The 20,322-nt window shown below is 32.9% G+C and overlaps 2 protein-coding genes and 1 long non-coding RNA gene across 10 annotated transcripts in view; 1 reads left to right on the forward strand and 2 right to left on the reverse strand.

Annotated features, from left to right (window-relative positions):
- The window catches only part of Mtmr6 (Myotubularin related protein 6), an 83,847-nt gene extending 77,708 nt beyond the window's left edge, over positions 1-6,139 (reverse strand). Inside the window, exons 1-8 of one of the 3 annotated variants that reach the window (XM_043411904.1) lie at positions 5,985-6,139; positions 5,547-5,660; positions 3,585-3,747; positions 2,996-3,153; positions 2,787-2,912; positions 2,550-2,684; positions 2,336-2,468; positions 1,572-1,932 (exon numbers count right to left, since the gene is read on the reverse strand). In XM_043411904.1, coding sequence (XP_043267839.1) covers positions 1,572-1,932; positions 2,336-2,468; positions 2,550-2,684; positions 2,787-2,912; positions 2,996-3,153; positions 3,585-3,747; positions 5,547-5,660; positions 5,985-6,017 — 1,223 coding nt within the window. In that variant the 5' untranslated portion in view covers positions 6,018-6,139. Of the gene's footprint in view, positions 1-1,454; positions 1,933-2,335; positions 2,469-2,549; positions 2,685-2,786; positions 2,913-2,995; positions 3,154-3,584; positions 3,748-5,546; positions 5,661-5,893 lie in introns of all 3 variants that reach the window. The other 2 variants (XM_043411903.1, XM_043411905.1) reach the window with 2 other exon arrangements.
- A 2,338-nt stretch (positions 6,140-8,477) lies between these two features.
- On the reverse strand, positions 8,478-8,896 carry LOC122406453 (uncharacterized). The gene is made up of 2 exons (XR_006259966.1): positions 8,782-8,896; positions 8,478-8,626 (listed from the first exon to the last, which is right to left on the reverse strand). It is a non-coding gene; the product is annotated as an uncharacterized lncRNA (long non-coding RNA).
- Positions 8,620-20,322, forward strand: part of brun (trafficking protein particle complex subunit brun) — a 595,546-nt gene continuing 583,843 nt past the window's right edge. For 4 of the 6 annotated variants that reach the window (XR_006259965.1, XM_043411897.1, XM_043411899.1 and 1 more), the window contains exon 1: positions 8,620-9,686. Coding sequence is in view for 3 of the 6 variants with exons in the window: in XM_043411897.1 (XP_043267832.1) it covers positions 8,800-9,686 (887 nt within the window). In the remaining 3 variants the exon portion in view is untranslated. The remainder of the gene's footprint in view (positions 9,687-20,322) is intronic. The other 2 variants (XM_043411900.1, XM_043411901.1) reach the window with 2 other exon arrangements.

A 20,322-nucleotide genomic window follows, 5' to 3' on the forward strand; every position in this document is an offset into this window, starting at 1 on the left:
ACATCAAAAAAGAAATATATACAGTGCTGGGAAGGTTTTGAACAATGGCAAAAGGATAAAAAAACTACTAGTGTTGATGAATCTCGATTCTTGGTATATTTTAAAGAATTAACTTCGAAAAACATTGTACTAAATTGATAATAAACGAAACGAAAGATTTGTTTTTTGTCTTTCTTTTTCTATTGAAATCCTAGATCAAAATTAAAGGGTGAATTTTTTGGAATTATTTAATGAAATAAAATTTCGAAAAAGAAATTTACGGAATGTTAAAAATTGAAGTATTGAAAGAAAAATTGCAGAAAAATCGCAAATTTTTTGGCTTTTGAAAAGTTTAAAAAATGGTTTGGAAATTTAAAAAAATGATTTTTTTCAAAACTCTTAAAATTCCGTTCTTTTTTTATTTAAAAAAAAAATCTGGTTTCTCAAAATTCGAAAAATTTTCATCTCCTTCATGATTTGTGATTTTTTTTCAGCGTTGAAAAATTAAATTTTTTTCAATTTATAAATTTTTTATTGAAAAAAAATGGTTTCTTCCGAAATTTTTATTTTTTTAAACTTTATTCTTCTACTTAAAAATAAATCGCTGTTATTAATCAATTTTTTTTATAAATTTTCATAAACCCTGAAAAAAATTCAGCGAGTTTTGAACTCTCTGTTCATTCATTACCTACACTGTATACGTTAGCGAACTTTCCACATCGGTGGGAAAAAAAATAGTATGTGCACCTCGGAAGTAAAGTAGGCCTCCCTACACGCGAATCTGTCTACAACGATATGTGTGTAGAGAAGGATCTACTTTACTCCCTAAGCGCACAATATACTATTAAAATGGTTTTTAAGAAAAATAATGAAATTTTTCATGATGTCTGGTTATGAAAAAAGTTCATAACCAAGGTTTCTAATGCTGGCGATATAGTCATTTGCCGCATCAGACAGCAACAGCAACAAAGTTCTATTAAAAGAAGAATAGGGGTTGAAAAAACTTAATTTTATTGTATTTCAAACCCAAAAATTATAAATAATTTGATCTTATTTCACGAAATTAAGGCCCAATTCTGAAAGAGAACCCTCAAAAATCTTTTATACAATATTTTGAAGAAATATTTTGTTTTTCAATTAAAACTGTGTACTTGAACATGAATGTACAAAATTATTGGCTTGCGCATTAAGAGTATGGATCAGTCGACTAACCTCACTTGGAATTTTCGAAATTGAAATTCTCTGACACAGTTTGACCGATTAAAAAAAGGCTCTGTCAGCCTACGCAGAATGATGGCAAAAATCGACTGACAGAGCCTTTTTTTAATCGGTTAAACTGTGTCAAAGAATTTCGATTTCGAAATTTGCAGCTATCTCTCTCGTACTCACGGTTGCGATATACCGACTGATCCATCCTCTTAATTGATTAAACTGCAGTTCCAAATTAGTAAACTAGAACACGTTAAATGAAGTACCTTAGGGTCTGTCGTTCTCTTTCACTGTTACCAACAAATGTGCCATATTGACAACTATGAACGTCATCATGGAGGGACAACAAAAACCATTCGTTAAATTGAAACATGTAAGGATACTGTTGAAGCAACTGATAAGTAGCATCGATGAATTGAGTGAATATTGGTGCAACTTCTTTTCCATCGCTGCTAATGTAACCGCAGCGATCACTGAACTTGTGTCCAAAGGATAGCCAGTCTTTTTCGATAAGAGTTTGAAAGCCTTGCATAGTACGATAGAATGGATCTAGAAGCAGAGCCGCTATCGAACAGACTTGAGCTGTTCTATCCCATCCGTCACTGCAATGAACAACTACGCTGGTTCCATTGGAAATTGCACGTGCTATGAACCAACCGGTCTCAAGGATGGAACGGATATGCTTCAGCCAGCCACTGCTCTCTAAACCACTCAGGAATGAACCTATTGAGGAACTCCTTTGCACTAGGCACGACAAAATATCCAAAATATCAATTACAGTAGTGAACAATTGTACATTTAGTGGATTTCTATGAAAACAACTGAAAGGAGTGAAATTAAAACTGCATTCTCAAGATTGTGATACTCCAACGAATTTTTATATTGAATAAAAAGATTAAATTCTCATAATGTTGTTGATGAAAATTAAAACTCTTTTTATTGCGAAATAAAATTTTAGCAAGGAAATTTTGACATTCGGTAGAACTTTTCAAAAGATAATTCGAGATTTCTATTTTTCAACTGAAACTGTGCGTTCGTGTTAAGTAAAATACAAAAAAATTGAAAAGGGTACAAAAATAAGATGAATGAAGATTTTCCAAAATAAGCTTTTCCACAAAAATCAGCTGACGCTAAATAGTTAACTTACATTCGACTAATTTGCTCAAACTGGCTCTCATGACATGTATATTCTCGATACCAAAGAAGCGAAATTTGATATTGTCATAAAAATTCTCATTTTCATATCCTTTGCCAGCAGCACGATTCGCCATAGCATTGATCTATAAATCCAATGACACAAATTATCAAGTGTTAAAAATTTTTGATTGTAGTTGAATTCCGAAATACTGCTTGAAACGTACTCTTGGCCTCGTATCGACGACATACATGTATTTGCTATTGGGATTAGTACACAGAATTTGATACAGCATTTGTTCATCCTCAGGACAACGAGCATTAAAGCCTGAAAGAGGTTGACTGCAACGACAAATCGCAGCCTGAAAATAGACAATTTTTATAAATTTTTTCCAATTTTGGATACTGGATGATTATGCTTTTTCATAGATATTTGATTTTCTAGATCAATCAATTTTTTCAACCTTATTTGAATGTAAATAAGTGAGAACTGGTAATCGTTCTTTACTCCTAAATTTTGCACTCCCCATCAAAGTTTGATTTGAGCATGAGGCTGGAACGTACAAGTATTTTGGATAAGTGTCGCAGAGCTAAAACCAACCAAGTAAAAATGAATGAACAAAAATTCAGTCAGATAATCGATTCCGCATGTAATTAAGGATGGTATATATACCTCATAGTTCGTGTTAAGATATGTCTGATTCCACTCTTTATTTGGTACTCCCTGCCTTTGAAATTCATTTTGGATGTCGAAAGAATTCCAGCCATCTCTTTGGATTTCCGAATCTTCTAATGTTCGAAATTTGAAGCAATATAAATCTTCCAATTTTACTGCAAGCCCCAAAGAAAGTATTGATCATTAGAGAATAAATCTAAAATCTTTGCAATTGTATTTATTCGTTTGTGACAAAACGGAACAAAGAGGAGATTAAAAAAATATAATTGAAAAAGGGAGCAAAGTTAAAACTTCATTTCCACAATTCTTTTTCATCTTCCTATCAGAAATTTGGATCATTGGTTTTTTATTAAAGTTGTAACTCCTTGATATTCCCACAATTTATTTGTCTTCTTCTGAACTATATCCATTAATTAAATTAGAGCTTTTGATTATTTTCGTTATCTAATTTTTGCACTTATTTATAACTATCTCGCAATTATTTATAACTAATGATACAACTTTCCAACACAGCATTTGGTTGCCATTTTGAACAGTATTATGACAATAAATTATGTCTTAAAGAATTAGTGGACAAAATCATTACCTGGAAATGAAAGTTTCATGAGTGTCACATAAATATTATGACAATCACGTTCCTTAGATATTATGAATGTAACAGTCAGAAAGTGTTTACACTTTATGTACAATGGTGATCCTGTTGTAGTTAATGGCTGTTTTTCCACAACAGCTATATGTGTATTCCAAACCTAGAAAGCAAGAGTTATTGATAAACAAATAAAAAAAATATGAATGAGATGAAACAGGTTGATTCGTTTTTTGTAATTGTGAATGGAAAATCGTTTGACATTGAAGTTTGCATTAGTGAATAAATGCTATGGAAATACTTGAATTTTCCAAAGATTAAAAATAAAAAAATAAAAAAATTAGATCCTGTCTTTGACTATGATGATGACCTTAGCTATGGATTGACTTGGGCATTAATCACTGTACAGAAAGTAATTGGGAGCACGTGGCAAAATTCAAAAAGAAAAACGTATCGGTTGTAAAAAATGAAAAAAAAAAGTACTCTTGCAGAACAGCTGCAAATTGCCTTCAATATATTATTCAGTCATTTAATAAAATATAATTCTATTAGCACAACATTTTGTGAAAAATTCTGCATTTGTTTGTGAAGGCAAATGGCATATATTTAAGAAACATACTGTATAGTTGTCCGGTAACCCAATATCTCACATCGGACAAATTATATATTGCTGAGAATTTTTATCCTGTGTACTTTCATTATGTGACACTGCTTTTAATTAATTTATTTCACACATATTCATTTGCCACTATAATTATTAACAATTTTTATGAATACTTCTCCCTATAATTGACAATTTATATGAATATTTGCTTTCCTATGAGCTTAAAAATACATCATTATTCTGGAAAATTATACTCATTTAATGAGTGTGATAATATTATTTTGTTTTCAGATTGACTTCATCTGAATGAAAAAAAATATATTATTTGTCCAGATTCGTAGGATCATAGTGTTATTGTAGTAACAATGCTTGGAAATAGTCTGACATTCCTATAACATATTTCCGCATGAGTTTAAAAAGCAGTCTTTAAGGTATTCCTTTCACGAATCCGAACTCTCTACAAAAAATTGATTTTTTACCACACCTGCGCTGAAAGTTCAACTTTCCGAAATCGGAAGGTTGAATTTTCGGTGCATGTGTGGTGAAAAATAGTATACACTCCACGGGAATGAAATTAGACCACCTCAAACCACCTGTTTATCACCCTCGCCTTCAGCTCCGGTGACAATTCTGCCCACGGTTTGAAGTTGTCTACTTTCCCTCCCTAGGTGTGTAATATACTATTAATTTACAGTCAAATACAAGTGCATGCGAATAGATTGACGAAATTTCGGGTCAGGTTATCGAATATTTAATGAAGAATTAAAATTTCAAAAATCATAAAATTTATACGGGAGTTTACGGAGATTCCATCATGACCACATTTCTATTCAATAATTCATATACTGAATACCTGATACAAACTGTCCCACGGATAGAAAAAAATGTAAGGAATCCATAGCGATGATAAATTATTTTTATCTATATTATAATAATATTATAATAATATTATAATATAATATATTATATTATATTATATATATATTATATTATATATATAATATAATAATATAATAATAATAATAATAAAATAAATATTATAAAAAAATAAAAAATAAAGATAAAAAAATAAAAAAAAAAGGATCATCAAATGTTGAAAAAAGATATTAACAATAGAAGTTAGAAAAATGGCAGAAGCAGAAGCTTTTCCCATATTACAGCGACTTCTCAGAGGTTAGGACTTAGTCCAAATGTCAAGTACCCCAGTTTGCGACACCAAAAAATATGGTCCTGCAAAAGGAATACCTTAAAAAATCTAGTAGTTTAAAAATTCATGTATTACCTATAATTGAATGAAATGTACACAGCAAAAGGAAAATATTAATCGGATGGAAAAAAATGGAACATAGGTGACTTACCCATATTTCTTTTTTTCCATTCTGATCTTTAAAAATAAGATGAGTGGGTGTAAGAAACAAGGTACCAGTAGAATGGTTATTAGTAAACCGATCGAGCATACGAACATTTTCGACCTGAAATTAAAATAGTTATTTATGACTCATTATAAAAAAAGAAAGATGTTGATCTGTAACATCAAAAAAAAACACAAAAATCAATTTAGGTTTCAACCCAAATCAGTTCTTATTTGAAACTTGTCACCATTTTAAGAACGAAGATTTTTGATTAACCTTTAGAGGACGGGAAATTTTCAGTTCAAATCGACATCTTTCAAATCGTGTAATACATATATAAATCAAATGTATACCTCAGGACAAGTCTCCGACCAAGCAGGTGGTCCCTAAAGGGACCCGTCCCGTCCTCTAAAGATTTAGATTATACTCATCGAAAGTACAAACCTTTCCAACTTTAATCTCATCCATGACATTCATTGTATTGTTGCGCTGAACAATATCACATTCAGGAACAGTCCGAAAAAAATACAGGTTAAAAAAAGACCTTATTTAACAAACTGCCATAAACTACGTTTATGAACAGAGACTATAGATAGACACGACGATGTCAGATGTATGTACGGCACCTCTACAACAAAACGCTTACTACGACATCTATCATCGACATCGTATACCTAAGACACACGGGGTACATTGGACTTGGAGGCAGACGACTTCCATCCCTACCAGAAACATCTCTAACAAAATTCAATACTACCAATTACATCTCTACCAAAACGTATTTCTATCCAAATAAAAACAAGTCCCGTAACATTTCTACCACGATTAAAACACTACCCCGTAACAACTCTACCAAAATGAATATAATTCATTTTATAAATGTCTACCACATAACATCTCTACCAGAAAATATTTCCACCACATAAAATGTCTATCCGTAAACATATCACAAAACCTCCACTTTTGTTGGTAAGGAAAGGTTAACTTTTATAAAAAGATAAACCTATTTAACCGTGAAAGTTGAGTCATTCAAGTCATTAAAATCTTTTAATGACTCAATTTTCACGGTTAAATAGGTTAATTGATTCATTAAAAGATTTTAATGACTCGAATGACTCAATTTTCACGGTTAAATAGGTTATCTTTTTATAAAAGTTAACCCTTCCTTACCAACAAAAGTGGAGGTTTTGTGATATGTATACGGATAGACATTTTATGTGGTGGAAATATTTTCTGGTAGAGATGTTACGTGGTAGACATTAATAAAATGAATTATATTCATTTTGGTAGAGTTGTTACGGGGTAGTGTTTTAATTGTGGTAGAAATGTTACGAGACTTCTTTTTTGGATATACATTAATTTTGGTGGAGATGTAATTAGCATATAGTATTGAATTTTGGTAGAGATATTTTTAGTAAGAGGATGTAAATGTGCCGAGTTGTTACGGGGTAGTGTTTTAATCGTGGTAGAAATGTTACGGGACTTGTTTTTTGGATATACATTAATTTTGGTGGAGATGTAATCGGTAGTATTGAATTTTGGTAGAGATGTTTTTTGTAAGAGGATGTAAATGTGTCGAGTTATTGCGGGGTAGTGTTTTATCGTGGTAGAAATGTTACGGGACTTGTTTTTAGGATAGAAATGCATTTTGGTAGAGATGTAATTGGTAGTATTGAATTTTGGTAGAGATGTTTCTGGTAGGGATGGAAGTCTGCCGCATATGTCCGTTTTCTCCAACGTTAATCTGAGTTTAAACTCGGTTCATCCTATCTCGAAGGTATATGAAAAAAATTGAACTGAATTTGAACCGCGTCGGAGAAAACGGCCATAAAACGTGTTCGATTTGAAGTGAACGCGGTGTCGCCGGTTGCGTTCACGTCATGTTAGGCCCGCTACCCCCGCTACCACCCGCTACACACGGTCAATAATATTGCGCAATATACATGATCGCACAATACTATTAAACGTGTAGATGTAGGGCCCGCTACACACAGTCAATAATATTGCACAGTAATATTGCACAATAAGTTTGTATGGTGTGTAGTGCGCCATAAATTTAAGATAGCTCAAACTTCTGTTCAATAATGATTGCGCAATGTTTCAATACTACATCTACACATTCAATAATATTGTGCAATCACCTATATTGCGCAATATTATTGACCGTGTGTAGCAAGCCTAGTATTGAAACATTGCGCAATCATTGAACAGAAGTTTGAGCTATCTTAAATTTATGGCGCACTACACACCATACAAACTTATTGTCCAATATTACTGTGCAATATTATTGACCGTGTGTAGCGGGCCTAACTCACGAAAGTGCAGAAAAGTGTAGAAAGTTCAGCCAGCGCGAACAGACCTTTTGAATGCATAGCCGCCAATGTTGAATAAATATTTTTCAGATATTGAATAATCTACTCACTACTTAATGATACAATAAAAATATTTGTAACCACCGAACGATTCTCCATCAGTAGAACACTTGATCCAATTGATTGATTGCATGAAAAATTAAAAAATGTTTGACTAACTTGCAGCTAAGTTTCATTGATTTGATTGTGTAATAACTTGTGACTGCTAAAAAACATTTTGATTGTGGTACTGTTAACAACGACCACCCAAATATGAGGATCATTAAAAAATTAGAAAAATTAGAGTTAGGCCAACGGTTGGGCTCAGCTCAGTCAACAACACACATAACAAATTATTCAATGCTTTAACCTAAAAGCGTTCTGCATCAACCGGTTCTGACTTAATTTGCTGATATTGAGTAAAAAATATATGGATTCACATTAGAAGGGTGGTTTCTAATTTTCATTTTTGCTTTACAACTTGCAAAGCTGCGTCGATAGGATACCATTACATTTTTTTATTATTTCTAGATCATCGTTCATAATGCGAATGACAGTGGACAAGAAAAATAAAAAACAAGCTTAATAAACGTCAAAGCTAAGATCATTTTTTTAGATTTTTCTAGTTGTTGAAACATACAATTACGGTGTATATTTAATGAGTGACACGATAAGTTAAACTACAAAAATTATACGCATGATGAGACAGTGATGCTTTCACAACGGTCGTTGGCACTGAAAATAAGAAAATTGGAGTGTCATCAACACCTGAATTAATCACCGTGATTATGGACTGATCTAATAACCTCATGAAACGGTTATAAAAACTAACAAATCGTTTATGAAAGTTATTTTTAGTATTGATACTTAATAAACAAAGGATTTCTTACGGACAATAATTTCGTAAAATGTCGTTTTCCGATTACGAGCAGACATGTCACGATCATGGAACCCTGTTGGTCCTTTTGCGCCCGATTGGCACTCAAATAAAACAAAACCTTGTGACAAAATTGTGCGAGCGTATAATGAAAAGTGGTAGTTGTTTGACGGTGATAGATTCAAGTGGATCGACTCGCGAAATTTTCACCCGTTTTGTCAAAGATTATCCTGTTGAGAACAGTGATTGGGGTGATTTTCAAACGCATCGCAGATTACTGGGTCTTATTACTTTTGGTAAATACAATGATCAAACAGAGTTAAATGAGCTCTGTCGTATACATGAGACTCTAAAAGTCAGGTATTCTTCGACACTTTATGATTCGCGTACAGTTCTCTTTGGGCCTGTAAAATCTAACAGTCTAAAGGAACCTCCCCTAGGGTTCACAACTCCATCAAATTTTAAGACAAGCGGTATCTTCTTTCTGGATGAATCTTGTCCTGAATTAGAAACTGAGATCATGGAATGTTTAAACCTGCTCTTCTGGATACTGGAATCTAAGAGACTAGAAAGGTCAAGAGAAAAAAGTGAACGAGTATCTTTAATTGTGGCACCTTTTGAGAAGAAGGATTTTATTGGGCTTGATATGGAGTCAAGAAACAACAGGAAGAGATGTATTGGACGTATGACCAAACATCTTGGGGATTTGTGTCTTCAAGCTAGCTTACATTCAGACGCACTAAGTCACTATAATTCAGCTGCAACTATTCTTCAAGGAGTCAACGATTGGTTATGGCTAGGAGCTGCATTGGAGGGCCTCTGTGCAGCATCTGTCATTGTTCTTTATCCCAATATGCGTAGGAACTTACCACTGCAAAGAAATTCATCATTGCAGGAGGGCAGTCCGGGTAAACAAAGGTTTGCTTAGTTAATTCTGTAATATCTTTTCTAGTTCATTTTTTGTTTCATCGGCATCAATCATCTAAGCTCAGTTTTTTTTTATCGGCTAAATGAAAGGCATGGTAGGAGCAGGCAAAAGTAACATTCCCAAAAAGACTTAGGAAACCTAGTTATTTTTAAGATGTCAATGAATTAGCTGTAAAAAACATGTTTCAAATTGATAAGCTTTTTTCTTATTGTGTCTCTATCATTACAACCAATAATAAGATAATGTGTAAAGCCTTTTACAGCAAATAACATGACGCTGAAGTTTCCAACGTTGGAGTCCAACGAAATGATCGAAAAAAACTCTCCAATAATTCCAGTAATTCTCCTATTTTGTTCCCTGCCAAATTTGCGATTCGTAGTTTTTCAAGCTGCACCAACGATTCGTGAAATAAAAAATTGGTGAATTACAAACGTTTTTTGCGTTCATTTCGTTGGACTCCAACGTTGGAAACTTCAGCGTCGTCAAATAACTTATTATTGATTTTTTTCCAAATGATGAGTCGAGATTCAAAAGCACCCTCACTAGCTTTTAGTCAATGCCTGGCTAGGGCTGGACTGCAGGGTTAAAAGAACTTGCGGACAAGATCAAAAAGCTAAAGGGTCACTACTGAATCAGCCACTGTAGATACTTGCATTTTTAGAATTGATTCAAAATTGTCAAATTTCTTCTATGCATTGAAAGAACCGGAATATTACGATTGAATAAAAATCTCTCGGGAAAAAAAATTTGTATAAGTCCATTGATGATTGCCCACTTCTGCATTATATCACAAAAATTGTAAAAAGAAGTCTCAAACCTTACTGAAAATGATTTTAAAACAAGAAAAAAATATAAATACTAGTTCGATTTTTTTTTCATCGAGAGGGGATTTTATTGATTTATGGAACATAGAAAAATTTTTAACTATTTATTCTATTTGAAATTTTCAAGTAATTATTGTTTTCACACAAGCGTAAACAAAAGTTTCATACCGTTGCATTTTTTTTTATAGTAATATTCAAAAAATTGTGTTTCAAATGATTTTCATCAAGATTTGTGCAAACGATTTTGAAATTCTTTAAATATTTTACAGTGATCCTCAAAGTTTTCCTACGTATTTAAATTCGTTCACGCAATTTTTTAAAATAATAAAATAATTTTCAGTGAGGTTTATGATTTTTTTCGTAATTTATCATTTTTTCCAACTTTTGTGTTGAACACGAGCCCGAATTTCATCGAAGTCCCACGACATTTCCTCAGAAGGAACTTTTTTCGGTCATTTCATGTATATCTCATTCGATTCATAATAGGCTGAAACGTGTTTCTGACCCGTCGTGGGAAGACTTTTATTCAGTTTTGAAAAACTTCCATGTCAACCCCTTAAAAGAGGGTGTTCCAAAAAATATTTTTGATTGATATTTGGCACGGTGGCGTGTATCGATCATCGAAAAATATTTGTGAAATAAAAAATTGGAGAATCCCCATATCGTAATTTTCGCGAATTATTTTCATCTTCAACCCCCTGGAAGGGGTTGTTCCGGAAATTATTTTTGATTAAAATTTGGCATGTTGGTGTGTTTTGATCATAAAAAAATATTGGCAAAATAAAAAATTAGAGGATCCTCATACCGTAATTTTGGGGAATTATTTTAATGTTCAACCCCCTGAAAAGGGTTGTTCCGGAGAATATTTTTGATTGAAATTTGGCATGTTGGTGTGTTTTGATCATTGAAAAATATTCGTGAAATAAAAAATTGGAGAATCCCCATACCGTGATTTTGGCGAATTATTTTCCATTTCAACCCTACTGTAAGGGGTGTTCCGGAAATTTTTTTGCTTCCAAAATTTGGAATTCATAGTTTTTCAACCTTTTGAAATTATTCGTGAAATAAAAAACCGGAGAGTCGAAAATTTTTTTTCATTTCAAATCGTTGGACTCCAGCGTTGCAAACTTCAGCATCATTGTGCAGTTCATAACAGTTTGATATTCTTCAAATGTTTGTAATGATCCCCTCAATTTTTCAACAATTTTAAATGTGTCCACAATTTTGTGGGATTAAAATCATTTTCCGTAAGGTTTATGAATATTTTGTATCATTGAGGAATTTTCCCTCCTCATTTCGACGGCAGTATGGAAAAACGTGCTATTTCAGATTATGATTGAACAACGTGCTATCTCAAATTGTGATAGAACAACGCGCTATTTCAAATCTTGAGAGAAGAACGTGCTATTTCAAACTGTGGTAGAAGAAGGTGCTATCTCAAATTGTGATAGAAAAACGTGCTATCTCAAATTGTGATAGAACAACGTGCTATCTCAAATTGTGATAGAAGAACGTGTTATTTCAGATTATAATGGAAGAACGTGCTATCTCGAACAGTGAATATATTTTCATTGATACAGCACTGGCATTCGGGGTACTTTAGTATGCAGAGCCACTCTATCTGTAAGGTTTTTCAATTTTCTTAAACTGTATTGAACAAACAAATTTTTGAAAAATTAAGAAATTATATTTTCATAGAACGATCGACAATTTTCAGGTTCAGTCCTTTATCGCACATAAACCTAATATCATCAATTTTAGATTTTGAAAGTCGGATCTTTTCGCTATAAGCTTTTTTTGGTATAAAATCGGTCCACTCACAGTTTTTTTTTGTAACAGAAGCCGAGATAGCTCTATCATCAAAGCTATATTTGAAATTTATCTTTTCGACGCTTCCATCAAAACAAATTTCTCGAATTTCGGAAATGCGAATCGATTTCCAATTTTGAAATTTTTTCGCTAGTTCAGCGAAGTCGAAAATTTGTTCTTGTTGGACCACGTTCACCTCATACGGCTTCGAGGGCCTTGCTGACTTCAGGATTGCATACCATTCTTCTTCGGTATAAACCGATTTATGCTGGCAACCTCTTTCGATTGCCGCATGCATCGAGTCACCCTCATTCTGGGTGTGTCCTTTCTCCAAAAATCTGCAATACAATTTAATTAAACTTAAGTTAATATTTACTACTTAATACAAATAAAATAAAATAAAGTTATATGGGCCATTCTTTTGAAACCCAATACACAAAATTCCTTTATATTTTTTTTCTTTATAGCTATATCCCTGATATTTTTTAAATTGGTCATCTATTTCTAGTTATATTTGACCTTTTACGTATGGGTCATTTTTTCGACTAGCAACCAAAGTATCAATTCAAAATCTAAAAAAAGTGCTTCTTATTTAACATATCTACTCGAATACTGAAGTTACAAGGCGATTGAAAACCCCCTGATCCACTCGCATGACGGATTCCAAAAAAATGTCCCATACATAAAGTACAAGGCAAAAAATAACTGTAGACAGATTATTAATTTAAATATGATAAAGAAAAATTTGTTACCTGTGAGTAATTTTAATCTTGAAGTCGTTAGCAGCTGTCAAGTACATTGAAAATAAAATTTGATTGCGATTTTGTCCACCACAATTATCGCTCCAGAAACAAAAACCTCTGGGAAGTCATCTGTAAAATCATGGAAATCAATGGTCGTAAGACTTTAAATCCAAGAAACAAAACGTTGTTAAATAAATGCAGAAGTTGCCGAGCACATCGCACTACGAACAAAAGAATTACAAAAGAAGAAAAATAGGACACAACAAATTACAACCACAAAGAATACAAAGACAAAACATTACAAAAACAAATTGCGACTAAAATAAATTGAGATCATAAAAATTTAAAAAAAATTACCCACGGAAAAAAATTATATACCAAAAAATTGAAACAAAAAAAATTTGGCCGTTGTACTTGGCGTTTTTTTTCTAGCTAATATTATCTAATTTACCTGTATCTTATACTCACAAATTCGAAAGTCGAGTAAAACGCCAAGTACAACGGCCAAATTTTTTTTGTTTCAATTTTTTGGTATATAATTTTTTCCCGTGAGTAATTTTTTTAAAATTTTTATGATCTTAATTTATTTTAGTCACAATTTGTTTTTGTAATGTTTTGTCTTTGTATTCTTTGTGGTTGTAATTTGTTGTGTCCTATTTTTCTTCTTTTGTAATTCTTTTGTTCGTAGTGCGATGTGCTCGGCAACTTCTGCATTTATTTAACAACGTTTTGTTTCTTGGATTTAAAGTCTTACGACCATTGATTTCCATGATTTCACAGATGACTTCCCAGAGGGCATAAATATATTTGTCTCTAGTTTTTTTACAGCATTCGTGCTGTGTTGCAGGTTTATTTGACGACTTTTTGTGTACTCGAAATCTGAAATTTTATGGGATACATTGAAAAATTGAAATAATGATCATAAAATTGAAACATCTGATCACCCAATAAAGCAGTTTATATATTCACCTACACCCATCTCTCTCTATATATTTATTTTGACATGCTGAAGCCGAATTCCAAAATACCGTGAAAATAGGTGAAAATTGCGAAAAATGGTCGTTGAGCAAAATTTTGTTGACCTAAATCTAGAATGTTTCTCGTGTTTTTCGAAAGTTCTGATAAACAAGGTTTCAGACAATATTTCGGATTTTTCGATTCTCACAAGTGACCCATGAATCTCATTGTCAGTATCCACTTATATATTTGAAGCCCCTGGCTCAAGGAATGTCTTGGTATGAATCAGTTGAGATTTCACACAATCTGGACAAGCGATGAGAATTTTTATTATGAGGTCCAAAAGCTTGGAATATTTACATGAGGCGCCCGAGACTTTGTAAAACCATGTTGACCAATTGATTTTGTTCTTCCGAACAGATGTACCAATATTGCGATCGTAGAAAATCACTCCGTATCGGTTTGAAGTTAAAAGTATTATTAGGAAATTGTGCACCCTTTCCACTACAAAATCTATCGACGTCAAAAAATCGAATTGAAACTTGAATATTACTTCAGAAATCAATTGACTGTAGAATTTTAATTAAAATTGAACATGACGCTAAACGAGTTTATCAGTTGTGCAGTTTATATTCTGTTTTAGGATGTTTTATCAAAAGGTAATGATTAAAAATGATGAATACAACGTTTTTATCACTCCTTCTTTCGGATCAACAAAATGTTTGCCGGTTCGTTTGCCCGTTTTGCTTTTGAACCAGGCAAATTTCCGGGTCCCTTCCTATTATTGTACCGCGAAACAAGACTCTGCAAGACCGGAAACGAAAAAAAAAAACACGCATTAGTTTTGCTATGGCTGAATTTTCAAAAACCCAAGATTTCGCGGTGTCGAGGACGAAATGAACGGTGGTGTGAAAATAATATGTCAACTCGAGGAAAATACAAGAAATAATTCCCTGTCCGTCGAGTAAAGCTCGAATGACCGAGGAATGACCTTCCACAAGAAAAGCGAGAATAAAGTGTACGTAACAAGTTCTAATACTTTGGGAATCCATGAGCTTGGTTCGTTACGACAAAGTCTCCAAAACTTCTGTGTGAAATGAAAAATACCACCAAGCGGAACCATCTGACATTGCTCTGACTCGATAGCATACCATGAATAAATGACGAATGAGAAATAGTGAAGCTGCGACAAGCCTCTTCCACATTTATCAGCACTGGGGATCAAGGGACGCGGTAGCGGCTCGTATTGTTACAAGATTCTGCAATCGAAAACATGCAATTACTGTTTTACTTTGGAAAAACGTTTATCAGAAAATCTTTTAATCATAAATGACATTTCAAATGATTTGATTCCATCCAATAGTCGTAAGACTTTTAAAAGTTCTCTTTAAATTCAAGTCAATAATGAACATTTTTCTGCTTACTTGACAACCATAAACTACATGGCAGAACACACAGCACAGGCATTATTAACATTTTTTTATAGAAGTATCCAAAAGTCTGAGAATTTCAAAACCATTGTCACCAGCTTGTACGTATGCAATTACAATCGCAAGATCTCTATCATCATTTTCTTTTCAGACCACCAGAAATTTTCTCAATGCGTCGAGCCCTTAACTGGAATTGAACTTTCTTAGTGTTTTTCCATACAATGGGTTTGCTTCTTCGGTAGATATTTTTGTAGTCCTTGATCTTATTCGTCACTCCTATCTTGGGTTATTTTATTTATATTTTTCAATGGAATCTATCCAATTTTTGATAAAATAGCATAATGACAATGATAATGATCATCTACAAATCTGATAATATTCAATTTTGGAGAGCTGATGAAAATTGTCGCCATGACAAAGATGCAGAGGCATGGATTTATTTATTTATTTAAATCTCCTTTAAAATGTAAAAGGATATTTAAAAACCAATTTCTCGTGAATTATTGAATAAAATGTTTTCCATATGATATAACAAATGAAACGAAAATGGAATGTGTAGGGAATTGAAATCTGAGAATATAATCAAACAAATATAAATTCTTCATTTGTTATTAAATAAAATGTTTTCCATGAGAATTGAATAAAGAATCAAAAATGTAATGTGTTAAATTGAATTATTGTAAAAATAGATATATTCAACAAATATACCCATCTATAATATTCAATTCAATTCTACACATTTCCGTTTGGATTCAATATTTATATCATACACAATACATTTTATTTGAAAATTTATTCCGAACTAGGGTGCATTCCGTGCGATTAAGCGTGTGAATAGTTTTCTTGTAGCGCTACTTTTATTGCGACAGCGTCTTCAAGCCCACCAATCTTGAAGCAGTTCAATAAGAATAAACAGGAGTACAGGGGGATGGCTCCATAGTTTTCGATGTCCAGGTATATTTCTCAAGAGTTTTTGATGTCTAGGTATATTTCTCTACGGCTTTCGATGGTGAGGTCAACGGCTCCATAGTTTTCGATATTTAGGTCGCTATAGTTTATGGGGTCGAGAACAATCTCTCAATGATTACCATGTTAACACTGTTATTGTCATTGTTTTTCGATGTTTGAGAGGACGTTTCCATGTTTCATTATCTTTTTCATCTCGTATCATGTTTCATTAGGTTCCAGTATCTAGATTGACAGTTTCATGTTTATCAGTGTCCGGTGATATTTATTCACGATATTCTGGGTTCTTGAAATCCCCCCTGTTATTGAAGACCATGGAGTCTTCGATCAGGATATCGATAACCATGATGAAATATATCCAGACATCGCAAACCATTGAGTCATCGACCTCGACATCGAAAGCTACGGGGAAAATACCTAGACATCAAAAACTGTGGAGCCGTCGACCTGGACATCGAAAACTATAGAGCTATCGACCCAAACTTTGAAAACCATGGATCCATCAACCTAGACATCGCAAACCGTAGAGAAACATAGCTAGACATGGAAAATTATGGAACCGTCGACCGGGATAGCGAAAACTATGGAGAACTATACCTGGACATGAAAAACCATGGAGAAATATGCCTAGACATCGAAAAACATGGAGAAGTATACCTAGACATTAAAAACTATAGCGCCGACGACCTGGATAACGGAAACAGTGAAAAAAAATATACCTAGACATTAAAAACCATGAAGAAATATATCTGGACATCGAAAACTATGGAGGCGCCGACTTAAATGTCGAAAACCTTGCAGTCGTCGACCTAGACATCGAAAACTATGGAGCCGTCGATCTGGACATTGAGAATCGTGGAGAAATATACTTAGACATCGAAAACCATGGAGAAATATACCTAGACTTCGAAAATCTGGGAGAAATCTATCTAGACATCGAAAACCATGGAGCTGTCGACCTAGACTTCGAAAACCTGGGAGAAATCTATCTAGACATCAAAAACCATGGAGCCGTCGACCTAGAAATCGAAAACTATCAAGCCACCTACGAGAGATGGATTTTGCTTGTGCCCTTGGTGAAAAGGGGTCGAGATCGTTTCTCTACTGCGTATGCACCGACACATCATTCTAACCTCGTACGATGACGCGCGTAATTATTTTTTTCCTGCAAGTTTTGCTCATACAAAAAATAAAGAATGTACGAATGTACATTTGGCGCATTCTTTACTTAAATTCACTCCAATGCTTATCATCAACGATAAGCACGAGTAAAAAAAAGCCCAATCCAACGATTTACTCGACAGCATCATACCTACTAAAAGAACATTAAACGATAGCATCACACCGACTAAAAGAACATTAAAAAAAAGATTCGGCCACAATACGTGACTCACATTTCTTGGTAAAACGAACATGTGGTATCCTTTAATCCCTGAACGATTCGATAACATTTCGTGAAATTGACAGCTTAAATTTTGAATACAACGGGGAACTGTCACTTTCCAAATTTTTGAAGCATGAACAGATTCATGGAAATATATAGGTATACAATTTGTATTATGACACCAGAAAAAAATATATAGATATATAAAATGTATTATGGCACCAGATTTGTCACTAAATAAAACAAATAAACATCAAAAATGTGTGCGAAAAAATGCAACATTTTTTGATGAAATTAAAAAATAAATAATTAATATCTTTTCAATGCGTTAAGCTACAGAGTTCGTAAAGGTCGCGATCGAAAGATAAAAAAAAATAAAAAATACGTCATCTTGCAGGATTCTTTGGAATACTGTAACCCTAGGGAAAAAAAAGGTTGGGACAAGTACATTGATGGTCCCTCGTTTGCTGATAATTCCACCCATAAAAAAAACTTTAAAAAAAATTTTTTTTGAATTGTAAAAAAAATTATTTCATAAAAAAAATTATTATTATATATTTTTTAAAGTGTCAAAAGAATCAAATAACAAGTAAAAAATAATAAACCGAAAAATCGCCCTTGAAATCATTTTGGAAACCGATGCCTCATTCTTCTTATTTGATTCGAACAGCTAAATCAACTGAAAAAAACTCCATCTAATTTACGTGCGGCATTAAAATTTATTATATTAATTCGAGGCCAAGTATTTTCTAATGAATTGAAAAAAGTTACCATTTGAATTACGTGCAGCATTAAAATTTATGATATCAATCGGTGGACAAGTATTTTATTAGTAAATCCAAATTTTGACATTATTAAATTCTTCTAAGAAGCTTTTAAATCCAAAAAAATCACATGAAAGCTAGTCATTTCTTACTCTATGGTGGCAGAGACTTATAAGAAAATCGATTCTTCTCAGACTTTCAGGATCCTCTGGTATTATTCACAAAATTCGACGTCGATTGGATCGATACAAATTATGTTTAAATATGTGTTAAAAGTACTTGTCCGGCCCATCACTTTCCGTTTAAATTGTTTATCCAAATAAAAGTCAGGGCTTGTCTAGAACTGATGGATCACAAGTATTCATGCAGAGGGAATTGAGAGAATTATCTTCAAGTAATTTTTACTTAATTGCACTAATTTAATAAAAAACGGAAACAAATTATTCTGCAATGTAGAAGGGATATTATTGTGCATCGATAAATGAAAAAAATTGTACATAATGTATATGTTCAAGCTTCCAAAATAACTCTGCAGTTTACATTCGATGACGGCAATTTTTACTTCCCAGTTATTCTTCCAGCGAACGAGTTCCATTCGGAATAAGAACTAACCTATACTATTATTAAGAACATCAAATTAATAGTGAATCGCATTTCAACAAACTTTTAACGAGATTCTGCCGTGCCATTTCGTTTTTTTATGATTGATTCTTTATTGAATGAATAGTGATGGGCCGGACAAGTACTTTTAACACATATTTAAACATAATTTGTATCGATCCAATCGACGTCGAATTTTGTGAATAATACCAGAGGATCCTGAAAGTCTGAGAAGAATCGATTTTCTTATAAGTCTCTGCCACCATAGAGTAAGAAATGACTAGCTTTCATGTGATTTTTTTGGATTTAAAAGCTTCTTAGAAGAATTTAATAATGTCAAAATTTGGATTTACTAATAAAATACTTGTCCACCGATTGATATCATAAATTTTAATGCTGCACGTAATTCAAATGGTAACTTTTTTCAATTCATTAGAAAATACTTGGCCTCGAATTAATATAATAAATTTTAATGCCGCACGTAAATTAGATGGAGTTTTTTTCAGTTGATTTAGCTGTTCGAATCAAATAAGAAGAATGAGGCATCGGTTTCCAAAATGATTTCAAGGGCGATTTTTCGGTTTATTATTTTTTACTTGTTATTTGATTCTTTTGACACTTTAAAAAATATATAATAATAATTTTTTTTATGAAATAATTTTTTTTACAATTCAAAAAAAATTTTTTTTAAAGTTTTTTTTATGGGTGGAATTATCAGCAAACGAGGGACCATCAATGTACTTGTCCCAACCTTTTTTTTCCCTAGGGGAAGTTTATGGTTTGATATCACGTCTTTTTTCTCAAAAGATCCTTATTTATGTTCAGATGAATGTAAGATTTTAGTTTAAATTTCTATGAATTGTTTATAATTTTCGGCGTATAACGTTGGTTTTCACGAAAAAAGACCTATTTTTCGTCGAAATTGTACTGAAAATATTTCGATAGAGGTTTAGTCTTGGACTTTTGTGATTTTTCTCCTTGTCTTCTAATATGTTTCGTCCATTGGGAACTCAAGAGCATGGAGCAATGCGTGTTGCGGGCCGAGATATGATTTTCGGCTGATAACGTTAGGAAAAAGAAAGGAAAAGAGGAACGATACATCAAATTCAAGACACAACATATCCAACAGAATTGGCCCTTTTTAAATGT

The sequence above is a fragment of the Venturia canescens genome, chromosome 2, assembly GCF_019457755.1.
Source record: "Venturia canescens isolate UGA chromosome 2, ASM1945775v1, whole genome shotgun sequence".
In the NCBI taxonomy this organism is placed as follows: domain Eukaryota; kingdom Metazoa; phylum Arthropoda; class Insecta; order Hymenoptera; family Ichneumonidae; genus Venturia; species Venturia canescens.